The 21,259-nt window shown below is 49.2% G+C and overlaps 5 protein-coding genes across 5 annotated transcripts; 3 read left to right on the top strand and 2 right to left on the bottom strand.

Annotated features, from left to right (window-relative positions):
• Positions 1-419: 419 nt before the first annotated feature.
• On the top strand, positions 420-1,210 carry T310_6959 (uncharacterized protein; the record flags this gene model as incomplete). Its single annotated transcript, XM_013470239.1, has 2 exons — positions 420-894; positions 957-1,210. 2 exons carry the CDS (start codon positions 420-422, stop codon positions 1,208-1,210), a joined length of 729 nt encoding a protein of 242 aa, XP_013325693.1.
• Positions 1,211-2,637: 1,427 nt separating this feature from the next.
• On the top strand, positions 2,638-5,958 carry T310_6958 (Uncharacterized protein; the record flags this gene model as incomplete). Its single annotated transcript, XM_013470238.1, has 7 exons — positions 2,638-3,363; positions 3,404-3,671; positions 4,021-4,028; positions 4,178-4,504; positions 4,571-4,787; positions 4,923-5,252; positions 5,291-5,958. 7 exons carry the CDS (start codon positions 2,638-2,640, stop codon positions 5,956-5,958), a joined length of 2,544 nt encoding a protein of 847 aa, XP_013325692.1.
• Positions 5,959-6,567: 609 nt separating this feature from the next.
• Positions 6,568-8,098, bottom strand: T310_6957 (Taurine dioxygenase; the record flags this gene model as incomplete). Its single annotated transcript, XM_013470237.1, has 6 exons — positions 6,568-6,687; positions 6,770-6,903; positions 6,984-7,020; positions 7,082-7,536; positions 7,571-7,818; positions 7,902-8,098. 6 exons carry the CDS (start codon positions 8,096-8,098, stop codon positions 6,568-6,570), a joined length of 1,191 nt encoding a protein of 396 aa, XP_013325691.1.
• Positions 8,099-10,280: 2,182 nt separating this feature from the next.
• T310_6956 (Transporter) lies at positions 10,281-11,976 on the top strand (the record flags this gene model as incomplete). Its single annotated transcript, XM_013470236.1, has 3 exons — positions 10,281-10,547; positions 10,598-10,926; positions 10,980-11,976. The coding sequence occupies 3 exons, from the start codon at positions 10,281-10,283 to the stop codon at positions 11,974-11,976; spliced, it is 1,593 nt and encodes a 530-aa protein (XP_013325690.1).
• Positions 11,977-12,598: 622 nt separating this feature from the next.
• On the bottom strand, positions 12,599-13,240 carry T310_6955 (uncharacterized protein; the record flags this gene model as incomplete). The annotated part of the gene is made up of 2 exons (XM_013470235.1): positions 12,599-12,818; positions 13,143-13,240. The coding sequence occupies 2 exons, from the start codon at positions 13,238-13,240 to the stop codon at positions 12,599-12,601; spliced, it is 318 nt and encodes a 105-aa protein (XP_013325689.1).
• Between the last annotated feature and the right edge of the window lie 8,019 nt (positions 13,241-21,259).

The following is a 21,259-nucleotide window of genomic DNA, read 5'->3' as shown; positions in this document are numbered from 1 at the left end:
TAAAGAGCACGTCCAACTTCGCCACACTTGCAGACATATTGGCTACTCGTCATTGGAATAGACACGTAGATTGAAATCTACTATGCCACTGTGATGAGCTGTATTTGGATAATAAGGCGATGAGCATGTAACGTTGATATGGGTGTCATCGCGTCTTTGCGGGGGTGGAGAAACCGCGGATGACTGTTCTGCTTAGTCACCACCAGCTCCCGATTGCACGTGACCTGACTTCTCCGTCCGGCGTCCGCAACAAATTCATTATTCCGCATTTTTTTGACCTCAGCTCATCCAATCTCAACTCTTCTTTCCAGGCCAGCTACCTCGCTGCAGCCGTCATTGGCCTGCTTTGATGCAAATATAAAACTCTGTTTGATCTTTTCCCTTTCCTTTCCCTGCGTCTCTGCAATACTCCCAGCACAATGATCTGCCAAAGGTGCCGAACACATCTCCTCTCCCGGCTGCAATTCCAGCAACATGTCGTCGCATCGCCTTCGTCATGCGCTCGTCTGTCCCCGTTAGTCAAGAGTCAGGTCCGCCTCTACAGCGACAATGCTCCTATGCCTCCTCCTCCAACCCCACGCCAGCCGCCGGAGGCCAAGAAACCTATTAGCATTCCGTCGGCGACACCTTCAGCTACTCCCAGCGCATCACAGCCTGCGAGCACGCCAGAAGAAGGGAAACCCTCAGCGAAGCCAGAGAAGCCCGCAAGGCCGGCGGTGGAGCGACCGCCCAGCAGTTGTCCTGCCGGAACGAAACTGCAGGGTCTCAACTACATGAAGAACAAGCCCGATATCTATGCCATGGAAGACTCAGAATACCCGGATTGGCTGTGGACGTTGTTAGATGAGTCGAAAAAGAAGTCCGACTCTGAGACTGGCGGGGTGGATCTAAGCTGTAAGGATATCCTGACGGTTATGCACTGGCCGAGTATTCGTCCTTTTTCTAACTCCCAGCAGCCATGACCAAGAAGCAACGCAAACGATATGAGAAGAAGATGGCCGCGCTCGCCGCATCGCAACCGCCCAAGGTTCCGCTCCACGAACAGTCGATAGATATCACTCCCGCTCCGTACAACAGAACCGATGACGGACCCAAAGACATTGTGGCCGAAGCAGCCGAGAGTCTCGAGAAGAGGGCAGAGATTACCAAGAGCGCCCGGGAAGCTAGACGCAAGGGAATCCGCGAATCGAACTTCTTGCGTGGTCTGTAATTTTATTATTTCGCCAGATGGCATGTGTACAATTAGCTTGCAATTCATGTTGAATCGATCTATCATTGGGTACGGCATTCGACATCGATTTGTCGCCGATGTATCTTGTTTGATACGGTGAATAGAATGTTTAGTGGCATACTATTTTCTGGGAATAAATATACGTGTTCAACACTATACATGGCCAGCACGCAGAAACGTATACTTGCCCTATGTTGTTAGCGAGCATACAGTTCGAGCTGCGCGTAGCTGAATGCGTTCGGTACAGGTGATTTGGCAGTGCGAGAAGGATCATGGTCACCGTTAATAGCGCATTCCGCTAAGTCCCTGGGGTATTACGATAGACTTCTTCCGATATATAAAAGGAGTTGTACTAAGTTCGCTGTCTTTGTTGATCTACTTGTCTCCTTGAGACTGAGAAATTCTGGATTTGTACTCTTATGGCATTTCGGCTGAAGAAGTGACTACATATGCGACAATAGTGCTGTAACTTCATGCTTCATCACCTCGGTAGGAAAGAGGTCGACGAGGAGGTCCAGCAGGCTAATAGCGAATCTGTCGTTTCTGGTGTCCCTACGTTTGTCATCCAGAAGGAGAGAGAGCATCAGCTTGATGGGGCGCAGGATCTGTCTGAAAATTCATCATGGAGGTCTTTGCTAAAGTTAAGCAGGCTGCTGAGCCTGAATCTTAGTGAACAAGATGGGTGCAAACTTAGACATATACATGACGGATTGTTTAAGTGTATTGCACTAGTCTTTTTATTATTGTCTATAGATTAGCTGTATTGTTGAGCAAGGCATTCAATGGGTTTGGTTATCAATTCATTTTCAAGCCCAGATTCGAAGCTTGGTCGTTCTTGTACTGTAACAGGGAGAAAATTAGTTAGCTGGCAGGATCCAATATAGGACCTGAACAGTCATCATGTAATGAGAAATGGCAATTCTACTTGACAATGACAAAGGATTCACGTTGAGGACTGACCAGTCGAGCCTTGCCCGATGCAGTAAGCACCTGATTATAGTCACGTGACTTCATGCTAGTGCTTTATCTGCAGTTTGCATCCTTTGCATCCTTTGCTACATACGCGTTCTCTCCACAACAGAGCTTCAGCTCTGGAGCTTGCAAGAGACAGACCTTCAAGCTCATATCCGGGCCCTGTGGCATTGTGCATACACACTGAATGATGCAGTGATATTTGTTTATCGTTGATTTTCACAGAACCAGGAAATTTTATACCAGCCTACGCATTTGCCCATGCAAGCAAGCCACGAAGTCATCGGACAGAGGTACTCGCTTGATCGCTCACATGTGGCAGGTTCACGACGCGTTGCCGAGTCTTAGATGCGTTTGAAGTCTTGTTTGATAAAATGTCGCAATCCCAAGAACTTGCGTCCCTTTCTGACGCCTCTGCCTCTTCGTCGATCTACATGCATGCAGAACTGTTGCCAAATATTCGCCAGTTGACGCTCTATGTCTCATCGCCGAACTCGCCAGAATCAGCGTCGTCTAGCGAGCATGCGACATCCGATATTTCTCTTTCTGAGTCGCGACGGGCGGTGACAGTATATTTTACCCACGGAGAGGTCGAAGTGACGGAGACACTGAAGCTTCCTGCGCGAGTTAGTGAGGCGTCGCGAAGAAGTCTGCACTTCGCGGGACACCGCGTCGGCGTCAAAGACAACGTCAACGCTGCTGATAGAAGGCGAAGGGAGTTCTCGTTCCGACTACCGATAGACAAGGATGAGGGAGTTGACACGGCCACAACTGATGGCCTTCAAGATGACGATTTCATTCCGTGGACGGCGGAGGATATGTCTACATGCACGTCCCTACACTGTCGGTTCTGCACTCGCGTCATTTTGGATGGAGCTAAAACCCAGAATGGCAGCGGAGATACTGCCCGGAGCGGCTGGACGTGGAAAGATCTTCCCAGCGGGAACTGGGCGGAGATGATGGACTTTTGGCATTGCCACAAACCAGATCCGCATGAGCATGAGAATGAACGTGAGCGCGAGCAACATAAAACCGTCGAGAATCGAAACGCCTCAATAAAAGGTTACGGAGCAGCCAGCCAGGTTGTGGCCACACCAGGAACGATCCTCGTCGATGTGGCGTCGTTCTTGGTCGCGGAGGTGGACTGCCAGGGCTTGAAGGTGAGAAATAAAGACCGTGCTCTTGTGTTTACACGTCCAGTTCTTCCTTGAAAGTTTTCCTCCCGGTGGCGACTTGCCACCACCACCCTCCCCCTCCTATTACATAGCGCCTACCGTAGACACGACCGTTCTGTGCAAATGTGCAACCACTTCGGGCAAGAAGAAGGAGGCCTCTTCGCTCACATCTGAGCCCATGATCTGGCCTTCGATACTATTGCCCAAGATTGAGAATCAGGGACAGAAAAGCCTCGTCTTCTCCCTCCCTTCCTCGAGGCAGGCAACAGTTTCATTTCTGCAGGGAAGACGTGGTACGGAGGTCGATGCAGTGATCGAAAGATTCGCGCCTGGATTAAAGATAGATATCTTCCTGTTTACAAGAACAGAGACGGATTTCATCTTTTTTCAGGGACCCGAACTCTTTCGAGGCTGCCATCAACCTCCTACTACTGCTATTCTTTGCACGATCTGATTCTGTTGTCGCTTTTGTCTCGACATGGGGGGAATGAGAGTAGAAACCGCCTCGTTTGTTTCACAGCGGAAAAATTGTTCCATGGACATGGACATGCCCAGAGAAGTGGGATCCGCTGGATAGCGGCGGGGTACATTTATCTATGTTGTTTCCAGGAGAAAAAGCTCACTTATGATGTTTCTAAGCAGTTGGCTGGGTAGGCGCTTCAGGGTGTAAATATCTTGGCTCTATGAGCTTGTAGATGCTTCTCCGTCTGCTGGCGTGATCATCTGTCTGTTTTCATGTGTTTTTCCCAGAGTTTTCTTTTGGTCAATCGGTCGCTAATGCATATTCTTTTGACTACAGCAGCAAGTGACCGCCCCAACTTCCTCTGGACTGTCTTCCTCCACCAGAGTAAATGTAGAATGTGAAGGCTGCGGTGCCATCCTGGGCATGGAAGACCGTGTAGCTGCTGGATGGAGGCTTTACAAAGCTAATATATGTGCGAAGCGACCGACGGTTGAGGATCATAAACAGTTGGCCCCAGAAGAAAAGAGGGATGACGAGAGTGAAAGCCCTTCGTTGGAGTATCATCCGACAGAGACGATAGTAAGCGCGCAACTGCTCGAGCTGATCCAGCGGGAAGGGGTGAGGAGATTTGTCATTCACGCCGGAGGGAAAAGTGGTATGCTGGTATGTCGTCGATTGAAACAATCAGTTTGCATTATATAGATCTGAATAAATCCTGACTTCATTCAGCTCTGGGTCTTCAACCCCGACCTCCGGTACTCGAGTTGCAGCGTCGACCATAGCGTCATGGCCAGACGGGCGCTGAAGGTCTTCTATCAAGATGTCTCGAATGTGGAAGGGCTTCTTGAGCCGGAGAAAGGCCGCCCAGCACCGATCTCCCTGGAAGAGCTGTTTTTGCCCATGAGCATCTTCACTGAGGTTGTCGAGTCGTTGCGACGGAGCAACGGTATTTTACCGCTGTCTGCGAGGATGTTTCAGGAGTGGAACGTTGGCTTTCTCAGCCGATTCGAAAGAGCCAAGTCAAAATGATTGCTTTGTTACCTTTGCTTGTGAATGCGTTTCTGTTTGGACTGGGATGCAGCATCTCCGTTTGCAGGTGCGACGCAGCACGACTCCTTCCTTTCGGGGACCAACAGAACACATCTCGACCATGCACGCTTCTACATGGTCGACACGCAAGGACTTCCCTCCTGCAATGCTGCATTCATGGTTCGCACGTGTCAAACTGTTCAGTCATCAAATTTCCACGCTCGCGTTGTCCAACGTATATATCTTCTGCTCTCGTCCAACAATCGAATCGCAGATTCCATCAGCGACGACTGCCATTCCATTGCAGGTACTGACTCTCACACCAAGTCCAAGGTCTGGAAAAGTATTCCTTTCACTCTTTATCCAATCAAGCCTGACAATCGTCAGAAGAAACTCCGAACTTCTGAGCTATGTCTTCAGATCCCAATGAAAACGTGCAAATTGGATCTGTCCCGCTCGCTGACGGTGAAGTGATCACTTGGGAACATCTGGAGGATCTAGCACTCTTGCCGGCAAATGGAGACGATCCAGGGTCATTGACACCAAGAGAGAGGGCACACGATTCTGCAAGAACCTGTGGCGACGAACAGAAGATGGACACGAACTCGGAGGACGGCGAGTCACAGTCGCACCGTGCTGAAGATGTGCGCACTCAGATCATGTCGGAGAATATCACTCGTCTCAAGATTCCAACAGGTTCTGCAGTTCTTCCTGCCTTGTTCGTCTCACAGGCATCGTCGGACAGGCTTATCATGATGCAACATCATTCTAGCAGCAACACCTGGGCTAATGCGGCGGATGTGCCAACTCGACCGACCAGCTCGAGTTCACAGGAGTTGCCACCCCTGACGCGCTGTCCCCAGTCGACATTTGCAAACTTTCCTTCAGTTGCGTACAACTATGACGGTTCTCCTGTGGAAGATGCCCCAATGTCAGACGATACTCATTTCCCTGTTTCAGGTGACTTGACACCAGCAAGACGGATGGACACTTTGCGTGCAGACCCTGCCAGAAATAAAAATGACAAGAAGGACGATAGTTTGGACAAGAATCGGTTCCTACAGTTCAGCTGTGACAAGCGTTCGTAACATTGGATTGATTTGATGAAGCGGACGATTGTATCAATTTGTGGTGGAAGTACTGCAGAGTGGCTGTACAAATCATGCAATCAAAGCCATTATTTTTATTGCCTCTCGATACCGTGGACTCGAGTCTTGTACGCTGTGTCATAGGGTTGTCATCCCTGTACAGTTTGCGCCATCACATGAATGTTGAAGAAACAAGCCAGCAGTAAAGGGAGGATACTCGCAATTCCCATTGTGCTAAATATCAATTATCCCGGAACAGAAGCCGGGAATCAGCATCTGCTATTACCATATCGCATACTCCTACAATTATTACCGCGGACAGTACTTCTACAATTGAGAATCAACCATGAACACGTGGGACTGGCTATTCGTTCCAATACAAAGTGATGGCTTACATCGTAGTCACGGCCAGGTTAGACCAGCCACTCTCCCTTATGGCTGTTTGTTTAATGGTTCTGATTTTCCTCATCCATGCAAGCTTACTCATTCAAAGGAATATATAGACGTATTTGCATGCATCCATCTATTCATCCAATCATTAAATGATGAATGGGCCATAATACAGTGTTCTCTTTCCTCCCTCGATGCTGCTGCTGCTGCTGTCTTCATTTACTCGTCACCCTCGTACGGCGTCTCAAACGGCCGCTCCGCCTGCGGCGTAATCCGAGCCAGGTGGCGTCTCTGGCCGTTCTCCCAGTCCAGAAGAGCCGAGTGGGCGGTGACACGGTTCTGATGCAGACAGTTAGTACGTATGCACATAGACGCAAAAGGACATATGCGTAAAGCTAGCTTATCAAGAGCGTATACGTACATCCCAAACGACGACGGTGCCCGGAGTCCATTTGACGCGAGCCTGCAGGTCCTGCGACAGGGCGATGTGGTCAAAGAGGAACTTGAGCAGGTAGTCGGATTCTTCCTTCTTGTAGCCGACGATCTTGCGGGTGACTTCGATATGTTAGCTGTGGTGTTTCCCCCTTTTCTCTCTCTCTCTTCTTTTTTTTATTCCAGTGTGGACTCTAACTTACATTGTGGGTTCACATAGAGGGCTTTCTCGCCGGTGACCTGATAGGATAGATCTGTCAGTTCATTTTTCTTCCTGACTTTAGCGAAACTGTCGACATACCGGGTGCGTGCGAACAACGGGATGCTCGTTTGCAACCGGGTCCCTCCGGACGATGCCTCCTCGGGCCAGACTGCTCTGGGCCTGCTCGAACCCCGAGTGCACCGCCTTCAGACCGTGCAGTCTCTTGCGGAACTCCGGAGACAGACGCTTGTAGGCGGCAGCCATGTTGACGAACAGCGTGTCACCGCCGCTCGTGGGACCGTCCAGCAGGTACAGGAAGGTCGTGCCCGGGGGCTGCTGCTCGTAGGTGACGTCCGAGTGCCATGTCACCGAGTTGGTGTGCTCCTCGAGGAACTGGAGGCCGGTCTTGTCGTCGGCGCTGCGGTGGACGAGATGGATCTGCGGGAACCCCCTGGGCGCGCCGGAGGTCGGGTGGATGTGGTGTCGGCCAAAGTAGCCGCCGAACTCGAGGGCCTTCTCGATGGGCAGTTTGGCAAAGTCCTGGTCACGGAAGACTGCATGGCGTATCACCCAGTCAGATATACATACGTCCGGCAAGATAAGGCGGCGATGGTGATCTGTACGACGTACCAACCAGCTTCCTCTGAGCCACCAGCAGGGCCAACTGGTCCTTTCCTTTGTCGTTCAGCTGGCTCAGCTGTACACCATGGACTTCGGAGCCGATGAGCGGCGTGATCTCAGAGATCTGGGCCTTGCCCGGGGGCAGCAGGTCCGGGAAGGTCGGGTCGGCGTCCTTGCCGTGGTCGTAGTGCTCGAAGGGCTCGAGGGGAGGGTATCTGGATACGAAGTCAGCAGGACGAAGATAAATTATTATCTTCTAAGAAAAAGTGCTGCTTGCGGATGATTTCTTCCATCCCACCTCTCAGTCTCATTGTCCCAGACGGGCAGGTAGTGAGGGAACGACGCAGGAGCGTGCTTTTCCGTTCCGTTGAGCTCCTTTTTCTCGTCGTACGAGCTGGTCACACCGACGTTCTCCTTGTTGAATCCTTCGGTGACCTTGGCTTTGATGGTCGTGGCAGCCCGCAGAGGGACTGTCTCAACGAGGGAGGGTGCCATGTTGTGCTGCTCTACAGTGGTTATACACTAGGTGTGTTGATGAAGATGAGATGGGTATAGTATAGGACTGTCAGTCTGAAGATAACGATGGCAGTGGCAACACCTGGGGTTTTATTCTCTTATCCATCGCCTAGACTATTATTTCTCATCCCCCCTCCACGCTTCATCATCCTCGTCATCATCCATCCCGCTTTCGCTCTGCCTATGCGCAATGTCTCTGCGGGGTAACTGATACGAAAACCACGTCAGATAGGACCATTTTTCCCAATAATAAATCGTAATCAATCAAGGCCCAGGTGGGGCTGGGTAATCGTCAAGAGTTTAACGAGCATGATATCCAAGTCTGAAGGATCGATCGCTGTTCTGTCATTGGCAAATCGGCATCTTTTCGATTTTGCCGTTTATGGCGTGATCTGGGGGAGGGTTGACATCAACGGTTCAACCTCTTCGTCTGGGATTGCTTGGCGAATAAAATATCCGTTTTCTTTTCTCCAGACGATTCTAGGCAATTATTAGGTACATTAGGTACATTACAAAGTGCAGCTTTCCTATCAGGGCAAAATGCAACGGCGAAAGACCCGATTTCGGCCATGGAGATGATTCTGATACAGTTTGCGAGATATGGACGTTAGACCGGAGAGAGGGAGGGAGAGATGGAGACAGACTCTAGAAAGAGTTTATCCATATAGTTTTACAGTATAGTTTTACAGTTTGTGTTCTTTCTTCAATGGATGTTCCCATGCTACAACGCTTCTCGTATCATCAGGTCCAATCTCGCAATATTAATTGATCTCTAATCTGCCCCAGGCTACTTCCAAGTTTCACCATGCGTGGATAATGCTGGCGAATGCCTATGCATGATTTAGGCTCCGATATCGTGCTCACATTCCGTCATTTCCCCAGATCTGCCGTGATGAGATGGGATTGTATCTGTACATACAGAACACTCTGCACAAGGCCTGCCAGTATAGGCTATTTCGACGATCCTGATGCAGAACAATTAACAGTCATGGCGTGCTAATGACAGCAGAGCCAAAATGCTGTCGAGCGTACGATGCAGGCAACGTATATATAAACCAGCAGCGTCGTCGTAAGGGTTGGTGTATATTCCTCTATCTTATTGTTTGAGAATGGCATTGAAGCCTGGAAAACAACCCCAATCATTGTGGACTTGCAGATAACCACTGCCCCCACTACAGAAATGCCTAACCATGGTTTCATGGATTTTATCCGCTCTTACGTTTATTGTTACGACGATTGTTGACGGTGTATCGATGTCTCCACGGCTTAGTCATCCGCCCGTCTGCTGTCAACTTTCCGGTCAACTGGGACGAAACAACTTTATTTCTTCATTATTCTCAAACTCTGATGATTGCTGCGATGATCTAGCGACCTGATGAAATTGCGATTTGAAATCAAAAAACAAAAAATAATCTCCTGCTTTATTGCCGAGTGTACTCCGCATTCTACTGGCAGTCCCGGCTCACAGGCTGCCTTCTGATTCCTCGCCGATAACGTCAACTTTGGCCGGCTTGCGTGATATCACGCAATGCAGAACAACGCATTCGAGACAGGGATCGCCCCGCCCGTGATAACGTCAATTCACATGCCTGCACGCAATCCTTGTTGCTGCTATTCTCATTCGATCTGAATTGCTATTCAGGCAGCGTTGATGCCAGAGATGACAGTCCGTGTCTGCGCCAGCCGTCATAGTCGTCGACTGTCGTCGCGTCTATGTCCCTGCGTGGTCAGTGTCAAATCGGCTGGTCTATGCGCTCAGAATACACTAGATCCTCCAATGGACAGAAGAGACTCCTGTCATGGATCTAATTGAATCAAGGCATCTTATCTGATGCCCGAGGAGCCGCTATGGCAACTGGCGGCTGGATAATGACTCCCCTCTGCCACGAGGACCGGTCTATCCGCAGTATCCGCCGCTGCTACGGGTCGAAGTGTGATCAGATGCAAGCCTAGACCAAGTACAGAAGGTCTTTTCTGCTCACCTATGGCTAACAGCCTAAACTAGAACGGCATTGGCTCTGAGCTGGACGACGCCGAGACAGCAAAGCTCATCAAGCCGCAGTCGACTCGGCATTTATATTTCGTGGAGGAACTTCATCTGTAGATTTCTTTTGTCTTGCCGCACCAGATAGTCAAGCATCCAAGCACTGTCTAAGACTCAATGGCTGCAGAGGACTTCAAGTCAGGGATTGAGCAGCCGAGCGCTCCATCTCCAGCGTCCAAGAGCGCCAAAGATGGAGTTACAACCGGTTACTCGACTCCACGGTCTCTTGAAGAACGGGAGAGGCCGCAGGGAGCGGAGGATGCTGCTTTTGACATGACGGAAGATATCCGCTACTACAAGCCAATTGACACATACGAGGGTATCCATCGCTGGGATCCTGAGTTTGAGTGGGAAGAATGGGAAGAAAAGAAGATCGTCCGAAAGGTAAATCATGAGTGTTAGAATTGCTGTTCTTGTAACTGACATTCTGCTAGATCGACCTCCGGATCTGCACGTTCGCCTGTCTTACGTTTTTCGCGCTGCAGCTTGATCGAGGAAATATCGTCCAGGCTCTATCAGACAACATGCTGGCGGATCTGAAGATGAACACGAATGACTACAACACCGGCCAGACGATCTTCTATATTTGCTTCCTCTGTGCAGAGCTCCCCTCCCAACTCGTCTCCAAGAAGCTGGGGCCAGACCGTTGGATTCCCATTCAGATGGTCTGCTGGAGTTTAATTGCCTCTTGCCAGGCTTTTCTGACCGGTCGAGCTTCCTTTTTCGCCTGTCGAGCGCTCCTCGGTCTGTTCGAGGGTGGATTGTGAGTGTCCTGAGTTCTAATCTTTGCGTAATTTGATAATTAATATGACTTAGCATCCCCGACACCATCCTTTTCCTTTCCTACTGGTACAAATCGAAAGAGCTTCCTATCCGTCTGAGCGGTTTCTGGATCACCTACGAAGCCACCGCCATTGTCGGCGCGTTCCTTGCCTTTGGCTTCTTGCACATTCACAACGGCAAGGAAGCTTGGAGGTATCTCTTTGCCCTTGAGGGTCTCATCACCGGCGTGATCGGTATTTTTGCGGCGTTCTACATGCCGCCGTCTCCCACTCAGACGGCTGGCCGCTTCCGGGGGAAAAACGGATGGTTCAGCGAAAGGGAAGAGAAGATCATGGTGAACCGGGTCATCCGGGACGACCCCAGCAAGGGCACCATGCACAACCGCCAGGCGGTGACGCCCAAGCTGCTCTGGGAGGCGCTGTGTGACTACGACATGTGGTTGATCTACCTGCTGGGTCTGACGTGGATGATCCCGCCCAGCCCGGCGTCCAACTACATCACGCTGCAGCTGACGTCGCTGGGGTTCAACACGTTCCAGACGAACCTGCTGACCATCCCGGCATACGTCATCTTCATCATCAATCTCGCGTTCTGGACGTGGGTGTCGGAACGCATCAACCAGCGGCTGCTGCTGGGCGCGATGGCGGAGGTGTGGAACCTCGTGCTGCTGATCGCGCTGGAGGTGCTGCCGGCGGATGCCAGCCCGTGGTCGAGATGGGCGATCCTCATTCTTCTGATCGGGAGTCCATACATGCACGCGGCCATTGTGGCGATGACATCGCGGAATGCCGGGTCGGTGCGGACGCGGACGGTGGCCTCGGCGTTGTACAATATGACGGTGCAAGCAAGCAACATCATTGCGAATAACGTGAGTTGCCATCCGACTAGCAAATGCGGCATGATACTAACGTCTGTGAAATCAGATCTATCGAAACAACGACAAGCCTCTGTACCGGACAGGCAACAAGGTGCTCATCGCGCTGAGCGTGTACAGCTTTGTCCTGTTTATCGTGGCAAAGATCTACTATGATTGGAAAAACAGGTGTGTACACAAACCAGCGCTTTTAACTTGCCGTTCTCCGAACACAACTAATCCTGTGTGAGAACGCGAGCAGCAAAATGGAACGCCATGACGACGGAAGAACGCGACGCATACTTGGCAGCCAACAAGGACAGTGGGAACAAGCGGTGCGTCTTTATCTTTCGCCATATTCAGTCAGCTGTATGTTGATTGACTAACGAGGATACAGACTCGATTTCCGATTCGTCTCATAAGATACTTGCGAGTCGGGATCATATTTTGACGATGTTACAAGAAATATAAAGAAAAAAAAAGATGAAATCTGCTTTCGCAATATAGCGTTTACTATACTGTACAGACGAGACGAATTGGATTCTATAGTATATGATGTATATCCAGAATAGAAATAAGAAAGAAATAGAACTGCTAAATGGAAGTGAAAATAAATATAAACACGACAAAAAAATAAAACAGAGAAGTCCATCCATACATTAGGTATATACTCTTTACATACATACACTCCCCCATGAACCAGGACACAAAACAAACCACAACTAAACCAAACCCACCCCATCATCCTCTCTCTCCCCCCATCATTCCCCCCTCTCTTCAATCTTATTTATTTTTTCACTCACTCACCAATAACATACTCACACCCCTCCTCCCCAATCCACACCTCATGGACCTTCCCCGCAGGGACATCGATCCTCGACCCCACGCCGTACGTCTCCTTGACCACTTGGCCATTGTGCAATTTCGCGTTGTCCTCCGGGTACGTGATGGTCAGGGAGCCGCGGCGGATGAGGTGGGTGGTGATGCCGGCGTGGGAGTGGGGTGGGTAGTATGCGTTGCTGTATAAAAAATAAGGATTGGTTAGTATGATGTGTATATGAGGATTAGGATCAGGATTAGGATTGGTGTTCATTTATTTGGTTATAGTCATTGGTGATGATTCTTTTGGAGGGGGGTAGAGGGATTAAAGATAATAAATAGTCCAAGAAAGTCGAAGAAGAGAGGAAGTATCGATTAAAAAAAAAGAAAAGAAAACAAACAAATCTTAATAAGACAGAATTATTTATTCAAGGTATACACTGTTCCATATTCCATATTCATTCTAATGTATGAATGTAGTATGTACTTGTCTACATAAATAAATACATCTTATGTATACTCACCTCGGATCCGTCCACGTAAAAACATGCGAAAACCCCCAGTCGCGGACCATCTTCTCGCACTCGGAGCGGCTTCCGATGGGGTATTTCTCTTCTGGCATGGTGGTAATGGAGTAGATATATCGATAGATATATATAGGGACTAGAACAGGGGGTATGTATGTATTTCTCCTGTGATAAATAAATAGATCTATGCAGGAGCACCGTTGGATTGATTGATTCTTAACGCTGTCTCTCTCTCCTGAGAAGCGTACAGCCGTAACTGCCGACGGATTTCGAGAAGAACAGATGATGGATTTGTTGTTGATATAGGTCTGAGTTCTGTTGAATAATCGGGTTCGTGGGTGGAGGAGTACTATGACGTTAACAGACATCCTGATTGGACAGGACTGAGGGGGTTATTCTTGTCAAATCACGTGGATGCGGAGGGTCGCTGGTGGGGCTCGTCTCACGTGGAACCGATTACTAATCACTTTGTCCTTTTCAGAGTTAATTGCTGTGTAAATGTTTTGCTTGCGCTCCCATCAGAGAGGCGTTTTGGATATATCTGATAAGATGGATGTACTTGAGACTTAGCGAAACGTACAACTCTGCCTGGCTGCTGGTTGGTGGACAACCTCGGCGATTATTCTCTATGACAGCCTCACAGCTGAAGGACTCCGTACCTAGTACTAGTACTTCTGATCAGTCTGACTGCCCAAAATCAAAGCTATCAGTCTAGGCTGGTGCTAGGATGTTTGCGTCTCCGTCCACTGATTCACCCGGTTTTATCATTTAATTGGCATCAACAAACAGATCCAGCTCCAAGGGTGTATCACATTGGCAACAATAGATCCCGCCCCCAGGTGATGTTCTTCAGCCGATCATACTAAATAAGCCGTATGAGGACACAGCTCTGGATAGATATCAAACGAGGAAAGTACCGAGTAAGGAGAGAACTTGACGTCAGACTATTCCAATCAGCCCCTCAAACTAGTGGACGAGCAGGGTTATGCAGACACCCGTCATTTAACCGTGGTTAGATATCCGTTCAACGCTAATGCAACAACCTTGCTGTAATGCGTAACCAATAGTCCGTACTCCGTATACACGCACGGTTCGATTGCACCTTTCCAGGCTAGAGGGCTAGCAGTCCCGCACGAAGGCTGGAAATATCGAAGGATTTCCACTTTTAGCCATGGTAACCTCCTGACTGATCCTGGTTTGCTTAATTCCCGTAAGCAGCGATCGCACTGGCCGGAAATTGGATCCGCGGTTGCGTTTGACCCACCCGCGACATATGACAGCGGACGCCAGCGAAGATATAAGATTAAGACCTGTCAATCTGATTTTAAAGTGACAACCCTGCCGTGGAGTTCAGCCCTCGGAGAATTCCCCGTTCGTGTCCTTGTCAGGAACCGCAATTCTGTGGATTCTGATGGCGGGGATTCCATGTCTAGTCTCACTGCAATCCCTCTTCAGAACCAGGGCATCAGACGTTGCGACTTTTCCTAGAACACAAGCGAAGGCGGTGAAAACACCTCTGAGCCGACGAGACAGTTTTGAAGGCCATATAGACCACCAACCAAAGACGACATGCAGGGCCGATAGTGTCTGGCTCGAATAGCTATCTGCTAGCGCGAATCAATGACACTATGTGTTATAGGACGCCACCCACCTTGCGCTTTCTTTGCGCGGCATACCCGGCTTCAGCAGCGAAATAGGGGTTGACCTGGAATCGGACACATTTACAAAAGGTTGTCTTCCAAATGACCGTGTCATGCTCTGGATATGGGGCCGTTTTAATGCTGTGCACAAGGCAAGCCGCAAACAAGCATTTACAAAGGGATAAATCGGCTGGATGCTGATCGCTCTTAACGAATTCCCACTATTAGCGGGCCCAGAGAAAACCACACTTATGCTCTGGTGTGGTGCCATCAACATCATTCGATATCAGAGAACAAAAGACTTTCCCTAGAAGTATAAGAGACGTCAATACCTTCGACAGAACTGTAGATAAGGGGATGGTGGAAACGAGTTACCTCGAAGAGAAACAAGCAGTCATGGTCGAGTCGTGACTAGGTCAGCTTGTCATTTTTGGTTGTTGAAGCATCCAACGAGGATGGAAGACATCTGCCCAGAAACAACGATACTCATCAGAGATCTGGCTCGACTCTTCCAAACCCTCTTCGTCACACGATTGTTTCCACCTCTTCGAGAACAACAACCTTCGAAGACGGCAGGAGAGTGCCCTGGACACACAGATAGCTCACGCTTGAGGTCAGCCCGTCAGCGCACAGGACCTGACTTGCCGACGATCGCTGCCCTCACTCCTGCACTTCGCCCCGTATATCATTTCAAATCCCTCAGTATGTCAATCTGGCCTACTGGAGCATCGCTGGTCGTTTTAATGCCCGTGGTTGGTTGTCCAACGCAGAATCGAGAAGGGAACTCGATGCTTGACTGCTCTGATATCTGTCAGAAACGGCTGCCCCTTTCAGAAAAAGAGGAAGGATGCACCCACCAGCGTGTCGTAAGCACATGATCTGGTGCGCGACCGACAACACCGACACCATCGGCCTGTGCACTGCTTGAGTTCCAGACAGAAGGTTTCCCGACCAGCCTGGACAAGTTCTCGTACAGCTTCATGATGCAAGCACAGCTGCCTGCAAGCCTCGCCACGTGTCTTTTCGCTGGCTCGATTGCCCGTGTCTAGGGATGAGCTTGCGGGATTATGTCCGGCAGTTCTGACCAGTCAGTCCTTCGGGGTCTGCATCCACGACATTAAACTAGCTCTTCTGCCGGCAGGAATGGCATCTGGCCAGCAGCAGCGTCAACTCTCTTTTTTCCATGGCTGCGCGTTAGGACTTTGTGTCCAGAGCAACTGGATGGAGCGAATTGGATGCCGGAGAGAAGGGGCGTCTGGGCTGCGCGACCGGAGGCCTGTCAACCCCTGCGCTTCTCCGACAAAATACCGAAACGCTTGCATGCACTTGTTGTTTACGGCGTGCGTTCAGCCAACACTCAGGTTCTGTTGATTTCAGAAATTACTATTATGATTATATCTCCATCATATTCGAAACATGAGCTGATACAATGCCCATAGTGACGATGATCTCCCCCGTATCGCGTGCCAATCCATCGGAGTTCCCGATCCTGCCTCTCGACCTGCATAACAAGCGTGTTGACCATCACATAACCCTTCCAATCAGAATAGCTCATGAAATAATAACACACAACCGGTGCATCTCATTTCAACACCGTTCTTCAACTCCATCTGATCTGACTTCGGCTTCTTCTAAGCTTGCTTACGCCCATGTAACCGATCTTTAACGTCCCACCGCGTCTAGAGAAGTCCCAATGAAGGTCACATCTGGTTTACTGTCTGGGAGGATGTCATCCCAGAGATCATCTTCCACCGTGGATTTCGCCTGCTGTAGGTCAATGCTGCTGAATGAGAATCCTCTTTCCCCATTGGGCCGTTACCACTCCATTTCCGTGGGCTCAACATGCCGTGCCACAGACGTGACAGTTCTTTCCTGGTATCACCCACGTCTCTACTCCTTGTTTTGCGCAATTTGGACAGCGGACGCCCGGCATCTGCTCAAACTCGTCAGTATTGGCTAAGAGAATTGTCACGAATGTGCTGACCGGCATTGTGAGTATCCTCGGATTGTGCCGCACGAGGTTCCCGGGGATTCGATCTTCACGGGCAGCAGACCGCCTTTGGGTTCTGATGGAAGCGACAGACAAAAGGTAAGATGCCTTGGTTGGGTTCATTTCGAGAGCTAGAAAGCCAACTTCGTTCTTTCCCGTCTCAAACGATACTGTGGTTTCGATGGAAGTTGCGGAGATCAGGATCAAGAACTCGGCCTTTATAAGCCTTTAGAGGATCCTTTCGAGCCGCGGTGTCGGTGAGCTTCTTTGAACCAAAATTTGTCAGGACGATGTCATTTCATTCTACTACGACGTACTTCATCCAGCCACGCGTATCCACAGCACAGCATTGGTTAGCAAAATATGCAATGCAAAAACGTACGTATGCATATTTCGTGTGAAATCATTGAGCGGAAAGATACGACAACTCACCTTTTTTTCGCAACTTCGTGCTTCCCGAATCGATTTTAGAAGTATATCGTGTGGGTGAAATTGCACGGAGCGGCCCGCAGATTCAAGCCGGAGTGTCGTTGGCGTCCAACTATCTCACGCGCTAGGATATACTTCAGGTCCAGGTATTTAGCATGAACATTAGCCAGGATTTCCTTGCAATACAATGTCCCTCACATTTGCTGAGGAGTCTTCGCGGATTAAATGCTGGGATGCGCCGAGTATCGCAACAGCCTGGCTGCGTCATTTCTGAGTTTTTGTTTTTACCAACAAACAGAAAGAAAGGAGGAGCATACCGGCCACTTTGTGGCTTGCACTTTATCTGGATGATGGCGTGTGGAGTCTCTGGGGGCCGAGATTCTATGAACTTGGTCTGCCGGCCGGCAATGAAACTAAAATCAATGGCAGTGTATTGATGGACCTCTTTCCTTTGGATTTATCCACCTTGCATTCGTTCCTTTTGTCCCCAGCCGGGGATGTGAAAATCCACAGGGCTTTGTGATTGGTCGTTTATCAAGGGGTTGTCCCGACCCCTTTTGGCACCGAGAATCGAACGTCTAAGAATTATCCGCTTTGCGCGGCGTCCTGTCAAACCGCGCGGGTTTTGGAGCGGTATTTGACAAACAACCAACTGCTCGTATGGATGCATATGACGTCAATCGCTATTGCCAATTTTGAGGGCTCTCTTGGGTCTGCGGAACCTGGCTTGTTGGACTGAACTTTTCGAAGAATTGATTCTTTCTTGGAAGGTGGGATCAGCCCGCCGGTCTGCATATTACATTTTCTTTACAGAGAGTGATCGGCCTAGCTCCAACGTAACTGTGCAGCGGCTGATCTATGACGTGCGGAGCTAAGAAACGTATCGAAGCCTGCCTGGGCGAGTCCAGCCTGGTTCCCCCACGAAGAGAAAAAAAAACAAAGAAACGGACCGTTTCACGGAAGAGGGGCTTATCCCGGTCGCACTCTAATTCAAAACATCCGTAAGGGATGCCTGCCCTTCGCATTGACATGGCAATAATGGCAACAATCGAGCCAGTCGGTTTAGCCCTGGATGAACGCTCGGGGCCAAACAACCGTTAGCACGCGGCGCTGCACCATTCCCAAGCGGCCCATAGTATCGGAAGTTTTGTCTAGGCTATGGCATGGGGTCTCTCTCTCGGACTACGGTACGGAGAAGAGAGTTGCCGTCATCAGATTTGTCATTACAGTATTAATAGTTTATCCAGCCATGGCTATTTCTTTTTTTTTTCTTCTTCTGTCTGAAATAGCATCTCACTACGCAACATGAGGAGGCAATGGTGACCCAAAGGATCGCCCCGGCCTGTCATTGCTTTCCAAAGCCGCGGTTCGAGGGTTCACTCACCTCCATGATACGGAAATAGTATCCTTTGGCCCGTCACATCGCAAAGGGACCCTCCTATGAATGTCACTGGCGCGTGACCATTATCTATTTAGATGGCATCGACCGCCGGCTCTGCGCCGTTCAGGATTTTCTTTGCCCTTGGACTTTCGCCCCTCTCTCCTTCTGTTCAGCTTTCGCCGTTTGGGGGGTCATTTCTTTTAATCGTATTGATATTCCCTTCACTTCCGGGGATTCTTGTCCTGCGACTGGCTGGTTAATTGCATACACAACCGGTCTAGCCAGAAAGAGCGTTGAAACCCTTGCGTCTCCATTGTGTATGCACGCATAGCCCAATCAAAGGCGCGCAGAATGCGTTTGGGCTGCTCATCTGCTGGCCGAAGCTTATGACCATCGATCGGGCTTGATCGGTGTTGTCCCTGATTAGACCAGCTGTCTGCGGCACTAATTATAGTCGGCGGTCTAGTACCGAAGGAGGATCCTTGACACGAGGCTCATCACTTGAGCAAGGTTTGTTTGCTGAACTCTTTAACCCACCACGCAATAAGCCGGATGATCTATTCAAGGATATGATTGTTGTCTCCAGGCTATCCACCAATCATCAGCTCATTCTGTCATCGAGCTGCTTCGATTAATGTGCCACTTCAGCGACCGACGCTTCTGCGCCGTCCTACAAGGTCAGACGATAAGGTTGCAGCGCTTATGACCCCCCAGTTGACTTATTGGGATACAACAAGTTGTGGCAGGAAGCATTTGATTTATTTGTCTATTTATGTGTCTATGTGGCTTGCGGGAAGTGAATGAACCGCATTCTTACTCTGCTTCTGACGAGTTCCAGACTCCACCTTTTTTTTCTGTGTTGCAGATACCAACATATGACGTCCCAATCGTTAGTTCAACCGAGAGAAAGAGGTGCGGGTCCTTCTCCACCTAGGATCGACGGGGTACGTTTCGTTGGGATTTGAGGAACCCAATTCACATCAGGGCTTGTTCCAGCGTGACAGCAGCATCATGTATGTCCGAGTTGAGTCGGAGCTCCGTCTGCATGTAAAGATTTGCATGGCTGTGGGGAAATCCCATCCATGGCTGTGTCCGTCGCCTCTTCCGCTTCCCTTCTCCAGTCTCCAGTGACCGACCATCCTCATTACTTACAGATTACGGAGTACGTCGGTGGTGGAGACAATGGCTTGACGGGTCCGAACCCGAGAAGTTCGGTAAGTAAACAGCGTACATTTCCGTACTCGTAACCCTTGGGCTGTTTAGGCTTTACCGAGTACTTCCGGATGGAACATACGGAGTAGAGAGACATGCCTGATAGGGAGTGGCGCGCCGAAATTCCAAAAACCAACAACTTAAAAAGTACAGAGGATGGAAATGAAAATTCACGACTGTAGCAGGATCAACTTGACAGGAAAAATTGCTGTTTCCTCCACATCTGGGTCCGCGGTATCGCCGAGTTAAAATAATATCAAACAGCATTGGCCGCACGGACATGTGGCAGATGGAATCTATAGGGCAGGCAAGTACTCCGAAAGGGAGGGATTATATGTATCATACTCTTTGTCCTTTCTTTATTTGTGCATTTGCGGCCCCCGATGGAGTCAAACTCAGCACCATCAGCCCCAATGACAGGAATTTGTATTTGAAGGTTATTCACGGTGCCATGTTTCACACAGTACACTCTCTCGGAGATATCATGGAGAGTTCTCGTTATTAATTAAGTTGGGTTTTAGTTTTTAGTATTTGAAAAATTAACTTTAGTTAGCAGTTACTAATAGCAAATGACCTAGTAAATTATACTTCGTTAAATGTAATCTAATCCGTAGTAGACCGAGAATCCGGATCTGCGCTCTCTAATAAGCGCGGTAGAAGAAGAAAAGGAGAAAAAGGAGAAGAAGAAGAAGAAGAAGAAGGGGAAAAAAGTCTAGTCTTTCATCTATCTATGTACTGTACTCCGTACATAATCCAATACCCCGCAATTATGCATACGCACGTAGCACATGTAGCACATGCATCAAATCGAATCGAATCAGAGCATGACAACTCGACCTGCGCTTGCGCTTAGTTTAGTTTGGTCCAACTGTACTACATAGTAGGTCCATAGATAATGTCGCCTGAGTGGATTGACTGATTGGCTGATGGACTTTACGCTGTGTAGAGGGACGAAGAAGCGGTGAGAATGATTGACAGAATTCAATCAATGAATGATGGCTATTACTTTACTCGATGACTCGTGCCAAGAAAAGGTTGCGTGCATTATTAGTCACATACATACATACCTAGTTTAGAGATCTTCTTTGTTAGTAGTAATTAAGGATTTGTGCGCGCTTCCTTGCTTGCTTACTTGCTTACTTGCTTGCTATGCGGGTCTCCTTCGGCATTCTTTTCGTGTAATCAAACAGTCCGTCTAGCTGGCTTGAGCGTTGACCATCGATCATTCGATTGATATTGGTATATGTATAGTTTCTATATGTACTCTATGTACGGAGTGTGTACATACATGTATGACATCGCTTGTTGCATAATCTGATTGATGAGGATTAATGTCTAGTCAGTATGCAGATCATAAATGTACATACAGTACAGCAGGAAGAAAGAAAGAAAGAAGAACTGCCCACCTACCTACCCAACTAATCTCATCGTCCTGACGGACATGCTGAAGTTGTTTTATTTG

Source organism: Rasamsonia emersonii (assembly GCF_000968595.1).
Source record: "Rasamsonia emersonii CBS 393.64 chromosome Unknown ctg1118621760477, whole genome shotgun sequence".
NCBI classification, from domain to species: domain Eukaryota; kingdom Fungi; phylum Ascomycota; class Eurotiomycetes; order Eurotiales; family Trichocomaceae; genus Rasamsonia; species Rasamsonia emersonii.
Note: the sequence above shows the minus strand (reverse complement) of the source record. Positions and strands in the feature narration are given on the sequence as shown.